A 22527-nucleotide genomic window follows, 5' to 3' on the forward strand; every position below is an offset into this window, starting at 1 on the left:
AACAAAACAATCTTTATCAAATACCTCATCAGAAACAATACTACTTAGCTATAATAAGAGTGTAGCCTTGTACCTCTAAGACATATGACACTAAAGATCATGACTGGTTGTACTTCTGACTTCTAAAAGACTACATTATTACGTGGTGCATTAGGAAGAATGAAGTCTGTTAATTTCTACATCTCCTTCACCTTGCTTCAATGGAATAAATAAAAAATATGTACCCTTTCAGTCTTTACAGTATCACCTTATGCCACCTTCCTCAGCACCCCTTGTCTTAAATAAAACCCCTAAGTCTTTCACAACGAAAAACCTTATTTACCATAAAGGAAAAAAAAAATCAGTTTTCCCTAAAAAAACTTCAATAAATTCATGAAACATTAAATAACCCATAAGTTTGGTGGACTGCACTAGTTTAGCATACCTTGAATCTGATGAACTTCTTCTTCCATGAATAGACACCAGACAGGTAAATCTGTTTGAGTGCCTCATGGCTCATACGCAGGTCAATCCCATCTGGAGTTACTGTAAACTGAAAAGCTACTGCCTGGTGAGCTTCCGCCATTTTCAGAGAGAGTTCTGTCAGAAAACAAAGTTTAGAAAGAGTATTGCCTTCTTGTTCAGAGGAACTAAGACCTAGTCCATTTCCAGCAAGATATTTTCTACACCATGATTTTGGCAAAGATTTCCAAGTATGAAAAAATTTACATATAATACTTGCCTTTTCCTTACAGGCTCTGCTTGCACTTCAGTCTGAGTGTCCTGAAGGTTAATTTAAGGCACCTTTTTTAACCAAAGCAGCTGCAAATGGAAACAAAACATTTGTGTAACTCGGGCATTTTGGCAGCATCACAGATAGCTGCGTATCACCTATACACGCAATACATAAAAAAATCAGAGCAGAACAGAAAGTGAAAGCCGAAACATAGAGAAATAGCATATCACAGGTACAGAGCACCTTACATTTCAAAGAACATTCAGAAAAAGTTTTATTTGAAACAACAGGTATCTCAAGTTTTCACCTCAGCTAGAGAAAAAAAGCTGCCATATCTTCTCCCAACATTTTTTTCATATCCTAGTTTCAAGATGATTACTCAAAGCAATAAGAGACTATAGTCCCTGTGGCTCTGGGCTGTGACTGACAAATAACTGCAAAAATCAAAACTATGCAGAGTTGAGGAAACCAAACCACAACTGTCAGAAAAATTACTTCCCCAAAGAAATCTGAAACCATGATGAAATTTCATGGAATTGCAGCTCAGCTTAACTGCCCAAACAAATATCAACAACCATGCCAATACAGACAGAAGACAATTATATCGGGCAGCCACAAAAGACTCAAACTAAAACCACTGGAAGTTTAAACAGAAATGTAAATCCAGTGTAGCCCCAAGAACCCTACCATGTGCCTGAGAGTGATGTGCAAACACCTCTTGAATTCTGTCAGATCTGGGGCTGCAACCACCTCCTTTGGGACTCCCTTCCAGGGCTCAATCATCTTCCGGTGAAAAACCTTTTCCAAATATCTAACCCAAACTTCCCCAACAGAGCTTCAGGCCATTCCCTCGTGTTCTGTCACTGGTAACCAGAGAGAAGAGACCTCTACCTGCTTCTCCTCCTTCCCTCACAAGGAAGTTGTAATTGCAATGCAACACAAATGCAGAATCTGGAACTTGCCCTTGTTAAACTTGTGGGTAATTCTGTAGCTTTTCTTAGTTTCCATAACCAGCATTTACACATAAACACCCTGGAAGTCACTCCTACTAATTATTGATTCAGACAAATGTTTTTTAAGCACTTACAATTAGAAAGTAGATTTTTGCAGATAGAATCTATGTATAACATTGAAATGGTCAAAACTGTGTATTCCTGAGGAGATCATCATGATTCCAAAGTCGATCTCTTGTCCAGCCTAATTTATTAGCTTACAAAACTTTCATGAATAGCCCCAAAAACAATATCCTCCTAGAAGTATGACTAAATAGTAGTGGAATTTATCGTCCCATCTGTAGGTCAGGACTCATGGGCAAGTTTTAGATTGAGATTGGTACAAAACACATTATCAATACCAAGTGTTTTAAGGTTGCACTGGTATTTCTATGTAAGCAGAATCAAAAAAAAATACAACTACTTTACCCTTTTTAAATCCTAAAAGCTAAAATTCACATTTTGTTTGCAAACCTGAAGTAGTAATTAAATTCTGGTAGAATCTCATAGCCTGATGAACAGCCTGTGAGGATTAACCAGTGCAATTTAGGTGGGCATTTCAAAAGCAGTTCATTACGACCAGAGTGCTGCTGCTCTAGTCTGTAAATACCCTACTTAACCAAAGTCATCCGAAACACAAAGCATGGGTGCCAAGGTGGACGAGCAGACAACCAGGCACTTGGAATGCAGCCATTACAGTAGGCTTAGGAAAAAATGCACAATATAGAAAGAGAAGGAGTACTCGGCAGAGATGAGTGAGATATGTGCCGCTGCACATCATCTATTAAGGCTGCTGACCAACAGGCATGGATTCTTTGCAGTATTTGCCGTGCCTGTTCCTGGACCAGCCCACAGTGATCCACCTCTGCCATACAACTACTGCTACAGTGCCTGATGGTAATTCACAGATCTCGCAAATCCATCAGCCACTGCTCGGGTTTTAGAAGCTGGGTGAATCAAGGCACCTAAAGCTCACAGTATCCTACAGATAGTATGCAATTGATTCATATGAATAACACATGTGATTAGAATAACAAAGAAGAGCAAATTAGAAGAACACAAACCAGCTCTGAACACCAGTTTCAAAAGCTTTAGCACAAGCCCTGTGTGCCGAGGAACAACTGCAATTTGTAGTACTTAATGACTCTGTCACTAACAACTACTTACAGGGGCTCTGCTGCAGGCAAGTACGAGGAAGTCAAAGTCAGCTGTCCACTCATTCATTTAAATTGGTCATCACCAGCTGACAAGGGAGCAATAAAGCAGGGAGAGGCAGCAGTGATACAGGGTATAACCTGAACTCAACAGGGTTTGCAAAAGCTTTCGAAGTTAAGAATTTATCATATGTTTACAGTGGCACTATTAAGGGTGGGATGATAAAACCCCAACAAACACATACAAAGAACTCAACCGTAGTTGCATACAAAGAATCAGGCGTCTGGATTTGTCTCAAGAAGGGCCAACAGGTTCTGCTCAGTTCACTCCTGGAATTTTGTATTCTGGAATGCCAGTGTCTGAAGTACAAGATCAGCTGGTTTCCCTTACCCTTCAACTCCTCTGTGACTTCTCAGCCTGGAAATTTGTAATTAACCTTCTTTGTTGATGAATGGAAAGAATTTCAGGAACCCTTTCATTTTTAAGCACATGCTTTTTTTACTGCCCAAGGCAGAAAAATATTCTAAATAGCATCAAGCATTAACAGTCAACCTGACATTTTAATGAATTAAAATTTAGCATTCTCATAAAAATAAATAAGCTTCATTAAGGAAAATATTCCTTATTCCCAAAGGAAAAAAAATCCAGCAAGAATTAATCCTGAATAAAGCAAGCCAGCCCTGAAAACAAATACAGCGCAGTTCTAGGACTGTATTGCTTGACGTTAAGACGTGAAACAATAAAGCAGCTTGTTTCCTTTCATATTCTTTCCCTTCACTTTAAAAACCATAAGCCTTTAAAACTGCCCTGAATTATGATGGCGGAACACCAAAGGCTTCCCTCAGCCCGCCTCTTTGAACACTTGTTTTCCCCCTTCAAGGCCGATTTAATCCTAAGCCGCGGTACACTTCCCCTCGCCGCATTCCTGCGCTGCCACGTGCTCGCCAGCAAAGTAGGGGAAAGGGCGCGGGCGGAGCCTTGGACTTTTAAACTTGACTTGCCACCGTTCCCCAGGCAGCACCCACATCCATCAATCGCCCCAGCAGCGTCCTCCAACTGCGGGTCGGCAGCAGAATTCTGCACAGCGTATACTAATTAACCTCCTTCCCAGCAGAGAGCCATGAACAACAGCTTTTGACTTTGCTAGCAGCTTGGCAGAGTCTCACTCAAAGGGGGAAAAAAAAAACAAACCCCAGCACAATAATTTCTACAACTCCCCTGAAATTGCTACTTTGATTCCTTTCAGCGTTCTCTTATAATACTAATGCACCTTAAAAAAACACACACTTGCCCCTTAAAATTTGGTTTATTGATTGTCTGTGAGTTTTTTTCCCTTTTATTTAAAGAAGAAAGCTGCCTGCCCCTTGCTCTTATCTGGTTTTATTTAAATTCAAACATGCTCTAACAGTTGCAGATGTTTCTCCTCTTTCTTTTTCATAGCTTTGCTTGAGCCAAACTAAACTAAGCACAATTTTTTCCTCATTGTTATAAACAAGCACTGCCAGGCGGGATGTCGCTTTTAAGTCAAGAAAACACATTACACACCAGAAAGCCTATGTGCTGATGGTCTGCAAAACTATGCTGCTACATCTACAATGCAAAAAGCATCCTCACGCTGTTATTTTTGCAGTTTCAGGACATTTACACCACAAAGACTGAGGTTCAACTCGCAGACCTTATGACTTCAGGTTGCAGACACTGAACAGTCAGTGCTGGGGCTTATATGTTCCTACAATCACAGAAGGAGATAAGGCTTCAGCTCTGGAAAATCTGAGGCTAAGAGAGGTCCTACATGCAGGATGCTTCCATTTATGTCAGGCATGCAAGAAGTTGCCAGTGGCTGGCAATGTCTCTCTGAAGCACAGCGAAAGGACAGCCATGTGCATTTTGAAATAGCAGCAAGCCGTGATACAAAAGCTAACTGCATTACAGCACACTGCACAAAACAAGGTATTAATTCTTGAAGCAGTTACTCCTGGAAATGCTACTGAGTATGAATCTTTATCTTTCTGTGGATTTCATACATTTTACATGGATAAAGTGCTAGTGCTAAAAATAATAAAGTCACACCTATACCTCACAACAAATGCAAATCCTAGGCTTTAAGAGGATGTCACTTACTTCCTATACATTGCCTGGCTCATGCAATTCACTTTTTTCCTCATTTCCTCTTCCTCTTGAACAGAAAACCCCTGTCCTTTCTCCCTGTCAGGATTCTAAACATCTAACAAAAAGACACATATTACCTTGATCCCAAACAGCTTTGGTGAAAGACTTAATTCTATGACTCTCACTTTCAAGGCACATTGATAATTTAGTTTGAGTTTCTCCTCACAGGTCTCTAACACCTATTAATAGATTAGCTTTAATATGCAGGGCATATGACTGTCAGTAATCAAACCAAGCTCACAAAACAATTCTCTCCAATTATTCTACTTGGATAATCAAAACTTGACAGTTTTCTACAAAAAGTAATGGCTGCTGCATAGTTTCTCTGAGAACACGGCTAGGTATCACCACACACAGGTCTGATACTGTCAGAGCTCTCAGACAGGTATCACTGGCACCCAAGGCACAGAGTGTTCATAGCAGGTATGATGGCAGTTCTGAAATCAGAACTGCCTGTATCATGGCATTTCTGAATCCAAAATTACACAGAAACCCTCATAACTTCAGGCAGATACAAGGCACCACCAATCAAGCAATGAGAAGCATTTTATGACAAAGGCTTTGTCTTCTGACTCCTGCCAAGTTCCTACTAGGCAAGCTTAGAAGCAAAAAAAAAAAAAACAAAACAAAACAAAAAACCAACCAAACCAAAATAAAACAAAAAATCCAACAAACCAGAACAGAAACTTGACCCTGAAGAATTCTTCATTCGTTTCTCACAATAAACTAACTTACTACAATAAGCTTGGCACTCCAGTTTCAAATAGAGGCTGGTGAGGAGAAAAGTATGATACTAAACTATTTAAAATTACATTGTTTAAGGAAGCTTTCAAGATAAGAAGTGGAGAAAAATATCAGATGAAAGTACATTAAACCCAATTTTAATTAGTAAACATACTTAAAACTCTATTAAAATTTCCATTTAAAGCTAGACACCTTGAATGAAGAATGGTTTTGGAAAACCAAGCAAGTACCCTAAAGTCTTGGTCTGACCCCAAACCAGTTTATTTAAAAGAGAAAAGCGAGGGAGAGGGAATCTATTTCTATTAACATGCAAATCAGTAAGAGTTACTGTTTGAATGTTAAAAGCAGCCACAGAAAACTACAAAATAATTCTGGAACTCCCAAAAGTTCTCCTAAAAGACTTTAAGTCTGAAACCTCTTTAAATATTGAAAATATTGAAGAAATTTATCCAGTATTTTGCTGTCTACACATCAGATTTCCCTTCAGGAGGTGAGCTTACTACAGCTTTTAAAAGGAAACAGACACCCAAAAGATTTATTTTGTACATTTAGTGATAACATATTTTGACACTTTAGGGTAGGTCACTGAATTTCACGAGTCTGAGGACAGACCTAATGAAATTAAAGCCAGTATTTAAACACTTGAACAGCAGCACTGTGTTTGTGCTGACACAGAGACCAAGTATTTTCTCTCAGCTGTGTAAGCCACTACTATGGAAATCTGCGTTTTCTATCTTCCAGAAAGCCAAAACTATGAATGTATTTTGTTTTTCACAGATCACTAAAGAACTTTGTATGCTCATATCTGTTCATTTCATACCAGGCATTAAATCGAAATGAAGAGAATTGCAAACACTGAGATGTTTATCCAATCTCCTCATGCATTATGACACGTTTCACTTGCATTTCTGTTATTGATGGTCCTGTCAGTCCAAGCCTTCAGTACCACCTACACAAAGTATTCAGATGAAACTATGGCAGCTGACTTTGCCCAGACAGTGTGTTTGCAATGAAATGATACATGGTAAAGCACAACAAAGCCAGTGCCAACATCCTCAAATAACTTCCTAGCCCGTTCATTTACTTCCACACTTTGCCACTTGCTACAGTTTAATTGACCTATACAATCATCCCAGAAGTGGATGCAAAAAAATTAAAAAATAAAACCAACAAAAGCCCCCACCCACCAGAGGAAAAAAAATACCCAAACTGAAACTGCTGATGGATTTACAAGTACAGGGACTGAAACTGGGAGCAGTGGCTGATAAATTAAAGGTTTCCACTGCCATCCAGATGGACCCTGACAGGCTGGAGCAACAGGCAGGCTGAAACCTTGTGAGGTTCAACAAGGAGAAGTGCAAAGTCCTGCAGGTGGGGAGGGCTATGCCCGCACACCAGACTGGGAGGCTGGAAACAAAGCTCAGCAAGTGGCACAGGGGCAGCAAGGTGCCCTTGCAGCCAGGCTGCAGAGCATGCTGACAGAACCCTGGGGGCATTAGGAGCACTGCTGCCACCAGGCTGAGCAAAGTGACCCTGCCCTTCTACTCAGCGCTGCTGAGACCCCATCTCAAAAACTCTGTGCAATTCTGGGCTCCCCAGTGAGAGAAATGAAACTACTGGAGACAGTCCAGTGAAGAGCCAGTAAGAGGATTGAGGGCTTGAAATATCAAACCTGAAGAGATGCCTTAAGAAATTTAATGTAGGAGTTTTCATAAGACATCTGCTGCAAAAAATAAACTTACAGAGCACTAAGGCCTGAACAAGAAATCTTGTGCTTCAGTTGCTTTAACTGAACAGCATACCTTGAAATTCAAATGGGTAGTAGCAGCCAAATATTCAAAAAGAGCAAGTTTTCTGCAACTGACAAAAATATGCCAGTAGTTTGGAGGATAAAAGAAGCTGGACTTTGAAGAATGAACCCTTTAGAAAATTATTCACCTCAGTTTTTCAGCGCTACTCCAGTAACTTTGCCTTCACTGAAAAGTACCAAAGTGCCATTATACAAGGTTTTCAAATGTATATTGGTATTTTAAACACCACTACCGTGCCCAGTGAAAGTCTGCCAGTTTTAAGGCAGCAGGTAGATTTCCTGAGCTGCTCCTATCAAATTAAAAATGACTGTATGATCAATAACAAAACAGATGTCACTTCAGTAAAGTATATGGAGGTTTTTCATGGGGTTTGCTATAAATACAGTAACTTCAGGCACTGAAGTAACTCAAAGTCCCATCCACTCTTGGGTCAGATAGTGGTGGGGAGGCAGTCACTCACATAAATGCCAAAATTCTGCCCTACTGCAAGAGGATCGATAAGGTGATGCAGCTAACCAGGGAATGTCAAAAGGATGCCAAAAATGCTCTCTCATGTGTGCATGTGGTGCTCCTTTGATGCATAGTTGAACAAAATTAAAGCTATAGAAAAAGCATTCAGTTTAAGAGAAATCTAAACAAACAGCAAATTTGTCTAGAGTTCTATGCCTTTCAAAGGAAATTCAGGTCTTGTTCTATAGAATCTCCAGTAAACAGTACAAAATATTCAGATGAAACATTGAAACACATGAACAAAAAGACTGTCTGGTCTCTCCTATCTGTTTCTTTGATATTCTCTGAGGTAATGGCACCTCTCTGTATACAGCACTTATGCAAAAAGGTATCATGATACCAAAGCCTCAAAAAGAGCAGTTTATTGAGTTTATACTTAGCTCATGTGACATTCCACAAGGTGCTCACTTCTGAACTTACTATAATGATTAACCAGACATAGTGATTTGCTTGAGAATTTCTATTTCTAAATTGCTTCTCTGCCTACTAACCTTCAATAATGTCTCATCATGCTTCAGTATATAGGATGACAAGGATACTTGCAGCTTTCAAGTCTTACCATTAACTCAGCTATCTTACAATGACTAATCATATTTTACAGATACAAAATCTTTAAGAGAAATATGAGAGGAGTGAAGCCAAATCATATCTGTGCAAAAATTAGCCACAAGGACTAAGTTTACTCAAGGCTTCTCAGGTGAACCTAATGACTATGGCATACAAATAAAACAGAAACCAAAGAGCCACTCTCCTTTAAATGCTGAATTAACATAGCACTGATGAAAACAAAATTAGCCTGACAGGTGTTATCATGACACTTATGTTGGGACAAGTTCTCATATTTGATTATTGCTAATCATGGGCCCCAATCCTTCCCACCCTCATCTACACCTGAAACAGGCGTGGTCTCTTGGAATTGCAAATGTCTTTAAGGATTTCTCACAACTAAGAGATGAACAAATGCTGTGGCTCAAGCCAAGGTAGAGAACTGAATTCATGTATCTGCCCAGCTACAGCAACACTGGGACCCACAGCAAACCTCAGCCACAGGGGAGAGTTTGGAATCGAACAGCTAAGGAGGCTTCAGTGACTTGTGGCTCCACAGACAGTCCTGACCTCAGCAACTTTCCAAGATCACCTGTGGGTGAATATATTCATTACCCTCTGCAGATATCTCTTTTGGAATCTTGGGCCAATTTTCTTATTCCCTTCCTTGGTGGTAAACTGGAGCAACAGGTCTATATGGATGGAAAGAGATAATGACAAAGAGGCCGACGAATGCAACATAAACATATCCAAATATCTGTCTTCCTTAAAAGCAGGCTTGAGATCTATGCACAAGCCTTCTATCCCAGCAGCTCACTGGCCCTGGGATCCTGAATAAGTCAGGACACAGCACGAGGCAGACTCATTCCAATGTTCCCAGCTCCTCACAGACACTGCAGCAATGGCAATCACTCAGCTGTAGCTGCAGCTCTCAAACAGAAAGTCAAGAGAAAGAGTCTGAACTTTGATTCACACACGGCTTTCAACTGCTCAGAGGGGCTGGATCAGATTGGAACCATTTCAGAAAAGCTGATGCCAATGGAGAAAATAGTCACAGACCGTGGTTCTGAAACACTATTTTCGATTACACTGAATGTCACTGTTTACACTGAACATGTCCAAGATGGTGAGGAACTGTGGAGTGACAGAAAGTTCATGTGCTCCCTGCTCAGTTATTTCCGAGGGCTCCAGTAGTGACTGCCAGCTCCTGTGACAAGCAAGTTAATTTCAGGGGCCAGACTCCAGTGTTAGGCTCAGTATCCAGTTTAAGGCATCTAACCAAGTGTTTGTCTGCAGGCTTTAAACTCCCATTCACCCCAACACAGATGCCATCAAGATTTCTCAGAGTGCAGACTGTTTTCACAGGCACTTCAAGGAGAAAAGTCACAGCAAGTTGTCTTCTCACCTGATCTGGAAACAGGGAAAGCAGAGGAGATTTGAAAACAATCTGTTAATTAATTACTAGGCTAACCCTAAGGAATATTAATCCCTGCAGTTTCTGGATCATATGATCTCTCTTCTCTTCCCAATAGCACGCTCCTGTAGAAGATGGTTCCAAAATGTACACTTCAACAAATAAACACACAACCTCCCCAAAAACCCCAACAAACACAAACCACCAACATTCTCCAAAATCAAACCAGAAACTTTTACAACTGTTGGATTATTTCTAGGGGTTTTTTTTTCCTCATACAGGACATACTATATTGTTCCTAGGCCTCTTAGATCATTCTAGCCTCTATTGCAATGCATGTTATATTGTCCACATCCCAGCAAGGTACATCCTCTGACCTTCTAGAAATCTGGAATAATCTAAGAGAGAAGCACACTCTGCTAAAACACTGTGCAGTTATCATACCCCGCAGAAACCTCCCCCACCTCATAAAAACTAGGCTCTAGACCTGGGTATTTCTTTTAAACTCTATCAAAGACATACCCAGGCATTTAGAATATACAAGTTGAACCCTTCTCTCTCTGAAATTAATGAGCTTCTGTGCTCCTGCAGTAAAGAAGAATTATTATCTTCCCTATGACAACAAATGCTTCTGGAGTGACAGGACTTTTACGAGACATAAAAGATGTCACATTTTAGGACTTAAGAGATGCTGGAAGATGGACAACAATGTGTGGTGACGAGAAAGCAAACTGAGTTAATTGCTTTCACAGCAGCTTAATGGCCATTTACTGCACAAGGTTGGAAGACCTCAATAAGGTCTTTCAGCTTGCAGAGGCTCTAAGAATGAAGAACCGGTTCCAAGGATTTGCAAAAATATTGAAATTGACATTAAATTTAACCCAGACTTGAAGAAAGAAGGTTCAGTCTTTGGATCGTGTTTTTCCAAACGTGGAGTTCAGGACTACGATACAAGCATGCTGCAGGGCACAGACAATGCGTTTGGAATGTTAAAAAAAAAAATAAAAAATAGAGAGCTTAGGAGTTCTGTTCACCGGCTGGGGCTTCATTTGTGGATTTTTTTCGGGGGGTGGGGGCGTTATTTGTTTGTCTTTTTAGTGCAAACATTTGCTTAAGTCGCCTTTCACCCCAGACTTTTGAGAGAGGACTTGGGATTCACCGCCGCCCGGGGGGCACGGGAGGCCCCTCGCGGCTCCGGCTCCAGCCTCCCGCCCTTCCCGGCTCGAACCGGGAGCGGAGCCGGGGCCGTCCCCGGGCTGCGCGCGCGCCCCCGCCCCGGCGCGCTCCCGCTGCCCGCGCGCGCCCACGTGACGGCAGCCGAGAAGTGGGTGAAAGGTCGCGCCGCGCCGCCCCGCCCCGGCCGCTCCAGGCCTTTCCACGCGCGCCGGGAAAGGCGCTGCCAAACAAAAGTTCCCAGGGAAAAGGACCGCGAGCGATGAAAGGAGCCGAGCGCAGCTCTCTCAGCGAGCTGGGGGGAAAAGGGGTGCTGAGCTCGTGCAGCCGAGCCATTTCTAGTCCGGTTGTCAGCGCTGAAAAGCCTCAGTAGTTCAAGGTTATGCTTTTCTTGAACAAGGAATAGTGATTTCTTCCTGGAAGAGGCTCTTCAATCAGGGCTGAAACTCCCCAAAATTTTAAAAAGGACTCAGATCAACTTTCAAACTAAGTCACAGCTGTGGCAGAGCGCGATACCTGTGTGACCATGAGAAGTCACGGTTCCTGCGCTAACAAAGATCCGCACAACACCACCTGTGCTATTGTAAACCGGCAGTCATTAGTTTATATCGATATGCTTACAAAAGGAAAAGAACCTGCTAGTTCACCACTTGTTTTATGTAGCATCCAGTCCTGATGGCCAGAAAAAGCATAAAGGAGTTAGCAGATCTGGAAAATGAACACGTCAGATACTCGGGAAAACATAATGAAAGAAGAACGAAGGAATCAGATCTCCATTTTCAGTGCTAGTCCCTTACACACACGTGAAAAGGAAATGAGCAGTTTTCTGTACTGTAATTTCCTTTAGACTGCAGATTGTCCTCTAAGTGCTGACAAACTGCCAGGTTAAGAGGAAGAATGAGACGTTTGTCTTGGTCCTACTTTGCACTTTTCTCTTCCCAAAAAAGGTGCTTCCTGTTACAGTTTCATCAACACTAGTACACATCTATTATAACTGGATCACAGCCCAAGTAATAGTTTAAGTTCCATTTTCTATTTTAGACCAGAGAACATAGAGCGAAGACCAAAGCTGTGGGAATATGAGGCGAGAAAATGTGATGCTGCGAGAACCTCGGTCTACCTTTTTACAAGAAGTCTAATTAGCATTCTCATGCAGTAAACCTGTCACGCCTTGAACAAGGTACTACATTTCCTGTGTTTGTAGTTCCAGCAGTTTGTAGTGACTGCGGTTTTTATAGGTTTTACCGGCTGGAATCACATGGACGTACAGACTAGTCTCTCTCTCATACACACACACCCACAATAAATTCGCTTCCGCACTCGCAAACCCACCACCGATGCCACGCAGCGCGCACACTTCCACAGACGTGAAGCTCCTCCCGGCTACGAGTCAAACCCACGAAGCTGCGGGTCACCCGTGTCACCTTTGTTTCGGCGGCGCCACAGATCCAGCGATTCTCCCGGTAAATTCTCCCGCTGTCCCTGTGTCACACCGCTCCCCCGCCCCCATCTGCGGCACTAAGGCACTGTCCCTCACACCGGGGCAAATCGCGAGCGCGATGCCAAGGACACCGCGCCTTTCCCGGACTCGCCAGCACCGCGCCCACCACCCTTCCCTGCGTTTCCACCCTTTTCTCCAGCAAGAACGAGCCCGCCTAGGAAGCGGCACCCGGCGCACTCGCACATGCACCACGGAACTTCGCGCTCGACCTAATGGAAACAATAATTAGGCTAAAACCGGACCGAGCGAGCCCGTCCGCCTGTCCCCGATGCTGCCCTTCCTCAGCCCCGAGGAAGGCGCACGGCGGCGCCGCGGGAGCGTCCCGGCCGAAGGGGGAGGGGAATTCATCCCGCGGTGAATCAGCCGGACACGGCGGGCACACGGCCGCCGCCGCCCCCCGCCCGGCCCCGGAGGCCGGCCCCGTGCCGCTCACCTGCGGAGACCGGCGGCGACGGGCGGCGAGCGGGCCGAGTGCCGCGGCGGCCGCTCGGGAACAGCGGTGGGACGGCGGCCGCTCCCCTGCACGCCCCGCGGAGGCGGAGCGGAGACGGGCGGGGAGGTGCCGTGGGAGGGATGGGGTGGCCTGGGATGGGCGGACGGCGGGGAGCCGCGACGCTGGCCGGCAGAGCCGCGGGGAAGTGTGGCCGTGGGGGTGGCGGTGCTGGGGTTGCGACAGGAAGCGGGAAACACGGTCCTTGTGGCCTCGCAGTCGTCCGCGGGAAAGAAGCTCCGGGACTGCGAGGAGAGGATGCGGGGCCGTAAACGAGGCGGGGGGAAACGTGCTCCTTGGAGGAGCATTGCGCGTGGGACACCAGTTCGCTGGTGAAGGGACTGCCAAGGAAAGCTGAGATTTCGAGCCCCCAGCCCCTCTGTGAGCCCAAGGCAGCTGCTTTCCTGGGCTCTGGCAAGAGTGGGGTCAGATCTTAGAGCAGGTGCAGATGGGAGTGTGAAGGAGCTTCCAAGGGAAGGCGCAGGACAGCAACCGCTCTCCCTCCTGGTGCCTTTTGCTCGGGAGCCCTGCTGGAGGGTCTTTCATTTGAGTTTTCTCTTTGGAGCCTGGGTTCTCACTGGTGCAGGTGAGCGGTGTCCTTACAAGGCAGCGCAAGGGCAGAGCCCCGGTGAGTGCCAGCAAGAGCTCCCTTGTGTGCGGGAGCCCCAGCACGGAGCCAAGGTAGCCCGCCATGGGAAGGACCAGCCAGCCCACTCTGCTCCAGCCAATAGTGGGATTGGAGGGAAAAAAGTACACTCAATGCATCTCAGTACAAGTGACTACATTCTTTTAAAAATGCAAAATCTTGAAAGTAATTAAAATTCAAAGGTGCCAGTCTCAGGGCAGAATGGCAGATGGCAGTCAGTTTGAAAATGACTAGTTTTTGAATTTGTAATGAACTTGCCACTTTCAAGAACTTGGCTATCAGATGCTTTGTTTGATGTTAGCATGATAACAGCTGGAAGCCTGCTCTGTCCCAAAAGAAGGTCATGGCCTGTTTGACTACAGTGGTGTCAGTATGGAGTCTCTCCTTCGAACTGCTAAGAGCTGGGATTCCTACATTTTTCCCATGTGGGCACACCCACCCAGCCATGCAATCCTCCCTGCTGCAATTTCCAGGATGTGGCTCAAAGCTTGAAAATACACAAATGGGACCAAATCCAGAAGCATGGACACTACAGACTAAATCTTTCCCTTACTCTAAAGATCATGGAGTGTCAATGAAAAGAAATCCCCACTTCTGATCAGAATTTTCCCTTCTAGTGTTGTATGCCTAATGATGCAATTTTAAGGTGTTATTCTTCCAGAAGGAAACATAAAGCCTAGGAAAAAGCAAGGGAAGGAGAAGAAAAAGCAGAGGCATTTAGATCTATTAAATCAGCAGAGCGAGAAAGAAAACAAAAGAATAAATCATCAGCTACACCCATCAACAGCACTCATATCTACATACGTTTGGCTAGGATAGGAATAGTGGATAGGAATGTAAGGTGGACAGTTACAAGAAGGTGATTGGGTGGGAAAAAGCAGGTGTGTTTCTCATTAGACACAAAGGTAACGTAAAATGTCTTGTTAGACATTTATTTACTTATTGTATCTTGCAGGTGCCTTTTACTATCAAGATATTTGTATAAAAAGAAAAGAACAAAAAATAACAAGTCTGTCTTTGTTCATTCTACCAGTACTTGTATACATATCTTAGTCTCTAGTCCTTGTTTTCATCTACACATGAAATCAGGAGAGTATCAGTCAGCTGAGAACATATGTTGATGTTAATTATTTTGTTCTCCAAATAATTGTGTGAACTGTCATGACTTAGGAAGCTCTGTCAAGACAGAGTGCTTACTTTAACATGATTAGGCCCCCTGCAGATAACCTTAGTGAAGATATGAAATCTATTGCCTTACGTAAAGCTGTGATGATTGCAATTTAGCTAAACCTGACTTGGCTCTGTTTAGCTGGCAAGTGTAAACATCACAGATAATCCTGCGAGTAATTCCCACTGGTCCTGACACTGGCATCTAGGTCAGGTTGTATTCACCCATTAACCCACAGAAGCCAGGTTGGTAGTTCTATAAGAAGAACCTAATCAGAACATTTTGTGCCTTTTACCGTGGCAGTACGCACTGCTGAAATGCTCTATGTCCTCTGCTAACTGTGTTTCTTCAGCTAAGAAGGTGATAAGATACAAGGTGATTCTGACACCCATGGCTGCAACTGCAATTTTCTGCATGCCTGCAGCATGGCCTGTGTTTCTGTAGCAACCTTGCACTGCTCAGCAAAGTTAACTCAATTTTTTCCCTTTAATCGTCCTATTTTTAATTTCTAAAAAATTATTAATATCATCAGCACAGACCACATGTGTTTGGTGCTGTAAGACTTATTGTAATTAATTCTGATCCTTGTAATCCAAAGAAATCAAAGTAATCAATGACAGGTCATGATAATCTGTGTTTTGTCAGACTGAAATAATAGCAGTTTACCATGAAGGTTATGTAGTTCTTGACTTAAATATATTTGGTTATCTTACCCCAAGCCTTCAAGACTTTCTGGTTTCTGTACATGCAGCATGACCTCTCTGTAGCAGCTTTTCTTACTCAGTGTACTTACCTTACATTATTTTTACTTTTGTCTATTTTTAAGGTATGGCAAAGTATTACACCCTAAACCTGGATCTGTTATGGAAGCATGGCTATCTCCAGTGCAATTTTGTGTTTCTCTGTTTTGGTTTATTAAAAAAAAAAACAAACAAAAAAAACCCAAAAAAACAAAACAAAACTTCAGATTCTCTAGTTGCTTATGTCAAGCAGTTTAATATTGGTAACAGAATTAGTCTGCTCATTGGAACTGAATTATTCAAGATCTTCTGAGCACAAATTTATTGGCTGCAGTCTCAGTTTCTTGAGCAGGTATTTTCCCAATTTTCTAGTGAAAACACCACTGCAGTTTCATTTTAAACAGGGCCAAGACTGCTTGGTTTGTTTTTATTTTTTCTTTCATGTTATCTCCCATGGTATTTAAAAATTAAGGTGTCCATAGTTAGAATGTAAGCACAGGTAAGTCAATGTTCCACAGTCACTGATATCCTGAGTGGCAACACAAGGTAGTATAGAAAATGAAATGAAGAACAGCTCAAAAATGTAGCTTTGTAACTTTGCATGAAAAGGTAAGTGTATGCATGTTTGTGTGCCAGCAGCCAAGGGTGAGGGCAAAGCAGGCCGGACAGGACCCTCCCTGACAAGGGCATCTTCTCTTGGCATCTGAGCAAGATGAGCAGGACAGGTCCTCTGAGAGCAAACTGGGCTGGCTGGATCATTAGACGAGTCCAAGGCTGTCAGGTGGAGAACAGCCAGGTGCGAGTCAGCTGCAGGAAGGCACTGAGAATGAGACTGGGTTCTTAAAAGGAGCTCCCAGGCTAAGCAGGGAGCCCCAGTGGGACCCTGCAGAGCAGATTCTCCCAACAGCTCATTTAAAAACCAGACAGCTGCATCCTTTTCTAAGGAGGCCCAGAGGTCTGGCAGCCAAAAGCCCAGGAGAGGGGAAGGGAGAATATCCTCAAGGCCCTGACAATGCACACGTGTGCATGAGTGTGGTCTCACTAAATGGCCACATTTGCCTTGCACGAGGCGATGCAGGAAAAGTATTAATTTATTTGTTTTCCAAATAATTGTGCAAATTGGAAGAACTCCCTGGTCAACTCCCTGGAGGGCAGAGAGGCCCTGCTGAGACCTTGACAAATTAGAGGTCAATCAATCTCCAACCATGTGAAGTCTAACAAGGGCAAGTGCCGGATTCTGCACCTGGGACAGGGCAACCCTGGTTGTGTGTACAGATTAGGAAATGAGAGGCTGCAGAGCAGTGCTGCAGGAAAGGGACATGGGGGTCCTGTTTATGGGAAGTTGGATCTCAGTCAGCAGGGCCCTGGCAGCCAGGAGGGCCAACCCTGTCCTGGGGGCATCAGGGACAGCCTGGCAAGGGAGGGGATTGTCCCACTCTGCTCTGCACTGGAGCAGCCTCACCTCCAGTGCTGGGGCAGTGTTGGGTGCCACAATATAAAAATGACATAAAGCTATTAGAGAGTGTCCAAAGGAGGGCCATGGGGATGGTGAAGGGCCTTGAGGGAAAGCCGTGCCAGGAGCAGCTGAGGTCACTTGGTCTGTTCAGCCTGGAGAAGAGGAGACTGAGGGGAGATTCTGTAATTCCAGGGAGAATTACAGAATTAAGGGAGAAGCTGTAATTCCAGTTACAGCTTCCTCCTGAGGGGAAGAGGAGGGGCAGACACTGATCTCTTCACTCTCATGGCCAGTGACAGGACTTGAGGAAACAGCATGAAGTTGAGTTGGGGGAAGTTTACGTTAGATATTTGGAAAAGGTTTTTTACCCAGAGGGTGGCTGGGCACTGGAACAGGCTCCCCAGTGAAGTGGTCACAGCACCAAAGTTGACAGAATTCAGGATGTGTTTGGACAATGCTTTCAGGCACTTGGTGGGATTCTTGGGGTGGCCTGCACATGGCCAGGAGTTAGACTCGATGATCCTGATGAGTCTCTTTCAACTCTATGCTTCTATGAAAGATGCTTCTACGAAAGTCTTTACAAAATCCAGCATCCAGAAGGGATAAGATGTTTTGCCAGGATCAAAATATTGCAAAACTGTGTAGTGCACATTACTGGTCAGTGAAAATCATTTGGTGATTTCATATACCACAAATACTGCCCATGCCTTGCTACATCCTCCTTCTCTTACATGTTCCAGACCAATCATGTGTCCCAAGCCCTCACTAGTGTGAATCAACCATCTCATCCACTGCTGTTATACTGAGTAGCACTAAGCTCTGCCAGCACACTAATGTCTCAGACTTTGAGCTGGCTTTGTCTTTTTCCATTCTAAAATAGTTTCTCATGAAGATGCAGTAACAATTCAAGAGATATTTAAGCAGATCAGAGTGTCTTGCCATGTCTTGCACTGCTTTTTTTTAACCAGAACTAACTTCACTTGACTGAGTTGTCAACAGAGTTATCAGACTACCCTGTGACAGATCTGGCACAGAACATGTGGTGTGCATCTGTGATTGCAACAACAGAAAGATGTTTTGGGAAAAAAAATATGCCCCTCTTCTCCTAACCAGGATCCTTTTTAGAACACTTTTAGTTTATTAATTTTTTTGAGTGAGACAAGTGTTTTGTTTTTAAGGAACGGCAAAATGATCACTCAAAATATGTCACAACTTTAAAGTTGGATGGGAATTTAAATCCAAGTAAAACAAGTGTACAGTGCTTTGTCAAACTAAATAGGCTTTACAGTTTGTCTGCAAAGTGCAGGTGCCAGTTAACCACTAAGCAACCCATCATTGCTTTAGAAATTAAATCCTCTCTAGTAATTCTCCATGGCCACGGTTATGTCCCCAGTCTCTGATATTACTGTGTGGAACAGCTAGGATAGTCTCACCTGTTGTAACAATACCTCCAAAGAGATGACCAGGGAACCAAGGGAACACGAGCACTAATCAATATCCATTGGGAAGTGGGCAAGTATAGGTCTAATACACTATTGACCAAAATGTCCATAAACTGAGCAGGTACCTAGGTTTTTTAAGGAAAGTTTAAATTTTTAATTAACTAACTGTGAGTAAACCCCATTGGGATTTCCTAAAAGTGCCTGAGCCTCTTTGGCAGAAGAGTGCAAAAGAAATTAAGTGACAGCTGTATACTCAATGTTCCAAGCAATTCACTCTCTCTCCACGTTATTTTTAATACATATTGACCAGAAAGACAAGAATGAAAGCACTGCTGTAGCACACAGAAGAGAGAGCCTTGCTGGGCAGTTCATAGGGGATCCTCCACTCAGAAAAATGGGCCAAGAGGCCATTTGGTGGGAACACCTGCAGCAAGTGACAGAACTGCATCACATGCAGGTTTTTAGATCTCATGGTTTTCATTTCTCTCCTTCTGATGTTTCACTTCTTATCTGCTGCTTTGTGTATTTATGGCTCCTGCCTTTGTCCTTCAAAGTCACATTAGGGGAGGAATACAGATGATCTGACACCATCCTGGATGTGAGAAGATGGACGACATCCCAGGTCTAAAGGGTATTACATGCAAGCTTCACAGCATGTGCCTAAGGTTATGCTAACAGTAGCAAAATGGAGCCCGGCCAAGCTTTGAAAAGAAAGTATGTAGTTGGAAGTTTTCTAAGGTAAGGGAATAAGTCAAAAATACAATACTAAAGGTTACTGTATTAAAGGTTACTATATTAGAAAAAGCCACAGTGAATGTTGCAACCTAATGGTGGTTGTGTTTGTGCCATTCCCTGAACTCTGCAAAACTTTGAGAAAGAAAACTCTGTAGCCTGAAAATACACATAATTTCTAGCAAAGACTAGAAGCATATTTAGAGATTATTTTAAAAGTTATTTAGAGGTTTGGTTTTCAGATTGGTGGATCTGGCAGATACTTTTGGAAAGATACTATTATGTCCACTCCTAAAATATTTAAAATTATCTACTGTCAGTAGAAAATTTGTAATGCAGACTAACAGCCACTGTAAAACTGATAGCATAGTTTTCCTTAACAATTTCAAATGCCAGCCAAACTGAATGGGTTTGCATTGCAGAATTTTTTTGCTCATTGGGCCATAGATAATGTATGTGCCATTTTCTGCTGCAGTCTCCTGGGTGGAAGCAGAACTGTTTGTTACCCACGTAGGTCTGCAAGGACAATAATATTAATTATTTCTGACTATTTGCTTGATTTCTGGTGTACCAATTACATGCCTTACAGTAGTTCTCAGACTGGTTTCAGAAGTAGATTGAACTGTTGTTTAGAGATGAAACTTTAAATGAAGGAAGTAAGTTCAATTCCTTGCTATTCTAATTTACAGTGAAAGAGTATCAGCTGATTTCCTCCTTTATTTCAAGTTAAGCAGACGACATGAGAAGGCTGCACAAAACCTCATCTGTGCAGGTGGGGAGTAAGGAGGAGAAAAATCCTTTTGTTTCACCTGGTTTTGCCATTTTAGAAAATGAGAAATGCGCAGGATAATACAACATGCTGAGTGGACTAAAGTAGTAAACTGAAGTAAACTAAAAGATTATTCCTCTTTCCTTGTAGTTTTTGATGAAATGAAGCCTCCAGGCCTTGCAACACTCACTAGGACTGCTGTTGGTTGCATAGTGTTGCTGTGTCACTGTAGCCCAGTGTTTCCCTTCAAACCTCATCTCTGCCTGCCTGCCTGAAGCACATCCACTCATCTCCCATACTAAATTTCCTTCTGACTCAGATATGCCTTCTTTAATGTGGATACAGCAGTGTGAGGACATGCTCTTCCATCCTGCCTAGAGCTTTTTGATTTTTTTTTTTTTGCTCTATATTTCAGGATACCTCCCAGAAAATACAGGAAATTTGAATTGCAGCAGCTCTGTCCCCATCCAGCTTCTCTTGGCATCTAGCCTCTGTGCCAGAGCTATTTCCAAACTAAGCCAGATGAAATATCCAGTATTGACCACCATGGTCACAGCAATCAAACTAAGATCCACAGTGCTACTGTTTATGAAGACTGTTCCTTAACCACTCTTTCAGGAAAGGTAAATGTATTCTAACTTTAGTCTTGAAAGAGGGCTCGTTTTCATTATAATGCTCATCCTAAAGTAAAAACTCTCAGTGCTGTGGTTTCTCTCAGATCACACCAGTAATTTCTATAAATAAGCTGCAATATGAACTCGATTCCTTAGACTTTGTTTCAGATGTATAATGCATAACCAACAGATCTTAAGGCCTGTAGATTTGCAGTGTATGCAAGTCTCATCTTCAGTCAAAGCTGAGTGTACACATATGATTAAAATCCACCTTTGTACCTTTTCTGTTGAATTTCCTTATCTTTTTATATTTGCAGCCATAATAAAGCATAATTTATTTGTGATGTGTTTCCTTTAGCTTTTATAGTACTTTCAACTCAAGCAAAGCAGAGTGCTGAATGGGGAAGAAGAGGGAAAAATCCTTCAGAAACTGGGACAGGACATTAGAAAGCATTCCTGCCCTTCTGTTGTGTTCTGTTGCCTTTGATGTCCCTGATGACATGGTGAAACCTCTTACATCCTTACCAGGAAGAAATGTCTGGCTTCCAAACCAGGATCTTGGTTACTGCTCGTGAATGTTTAACTTAAAAGCCCAAATCTTCCTTATATCTGCCATGAAATATCTGACATCAGCAAGATGGGTTTTTGCATTTATTTCCCCTCATCAGAAACTGACACTAACACCAGCAAAGTTTTACCACCAAGGCCTCATTAGAGAGCAAAATTGTTTAAAGGCGAAGAATTCGTTCATGGGTTACTTTGAGTGTTGGGTTTTTTTGCCCTGTAGTTGTCTGTTTTGCAGGTTTTATTTATTAGCCCTGCTGGAGCAATTCCCAGAGCAAACAATTTGTCATATTGGTCTTCCTTCCTCACTTAATAGGCAAAATGTATTGCCTTTATATTTTTGTAATTTAATACTTCTGGAGAACATTGATGTATCTACATGTATGAAAAATAAATCAAGTCTGGAAAAGGTGTTTTGTATGGGGTGCAGAAGTAGTGAATTTTGTGGTACACTTCACCTAAGTATGTGCAGGTGAAAGATTGGCTCTGCACTAAGAAGTGCACCATAACATTTTTCAGTTTCTGGAGAAATATATGTGCAGGTGAAAGATTGGCTCTGTGAGTAAACAACTAAGAAGTGCACCATAACATTTTTCAGTTTCTGGAGAAATTGAATTATTTAGTCACATTTAATGACCCTGTGTTTATCAGACCATCCCAAGGAGTAATAAAAATTGTTACAGAAAGCAAAATGTTTGACTAACCTATTTACCAAAATTAAGTTCAGGTCACAGTAAGCTGGGCAGCAGAAAGTAATCCAAGTGCACAAGTCCTTTCCTGCTGTTGTGGAGTGACCCTAAGCATGCAGTGGACTTTGTTCATGTTTGTCACTGAACAGCTCTAGTTCGTGTCATTCTGCTCAGTTTTGTGGTCGTACACAAAGCACAAATTCTTCCTACATGCATCTAAAACACGTATTGTGACCACATAAACTGCAGAGAGCAGATAAGTAAAAGCGACTGGAAGCACAGACCATCAACATGTTTCACAAACAAGTTTTTCAGGACCTAAACCGTTACAATATGCCCGACTCTGTGGGCTGTTTACAAACCTGAGGGCAGGTCAGCTTCCCAGGTAATCCAGGTCTGCCAGGCTACTGTCAAAATACTGTCAGCCAGAGAGTGACTATTGCAGGTCCCCTGTCCTCCCTGCTGGAGCTTCACACTCTCTTTGTGT

General features: G+C 42.9%; 1 protein-coding gene across 6 annotated transcripts in view; it reads right to left on the reverse strand.

Moving 5' to 3' along the window:
• CPT1A (carnitine palmitoyltransferase 1A) overlaps positions 1 to 13299 on the reverse strand; it is a 38482-nt gene extending 25183 nt beyond the window's left edge. The window contains exons 1-4 of one of the 6 annotated variants that reach the window (XM_041481139.1): positions 13164 to 13221; positions 10048 to 10052; positions 722 to 801; positions 425 to 579 (exon numbers count right to left, since the gene is read on the reverse strand). In XM_041481139.1, coding sequence (XP_041337073.1) covers positions 425 to 565 — 141 coding nt within the window. In that variant the 5' untranslated portion in view covers positions 566 to 579; positions 722 to 801; positions 10048 to 10052; positions 13164 to 13221. The other 5 variants (XM_041481138.1, XM_041481135.1, XM_041481140.1 and 2 more) reach the window with 5 other exon arrangements.
• Between the last annotated feature and the right edge of the window lie 9228 nt (positions 13300 to 22527).

Source organism: Pyrgilauda ruficollis, unplaced genomic scaffold (assembly GCF_017590135.1).
Source record: "Pyrgilauda ruficollis isolate IOZ18807 unplaced genomic scaffold, ASM1759013v1 scaffold55, whole genome shotgun sequence".
Lineage (NCBI taxonomy): Eukaryota > Metazoa > Chordata > Aves > Passeriformes > Passeridae > Pyrgilauda > Pyrgilauda ruficollis.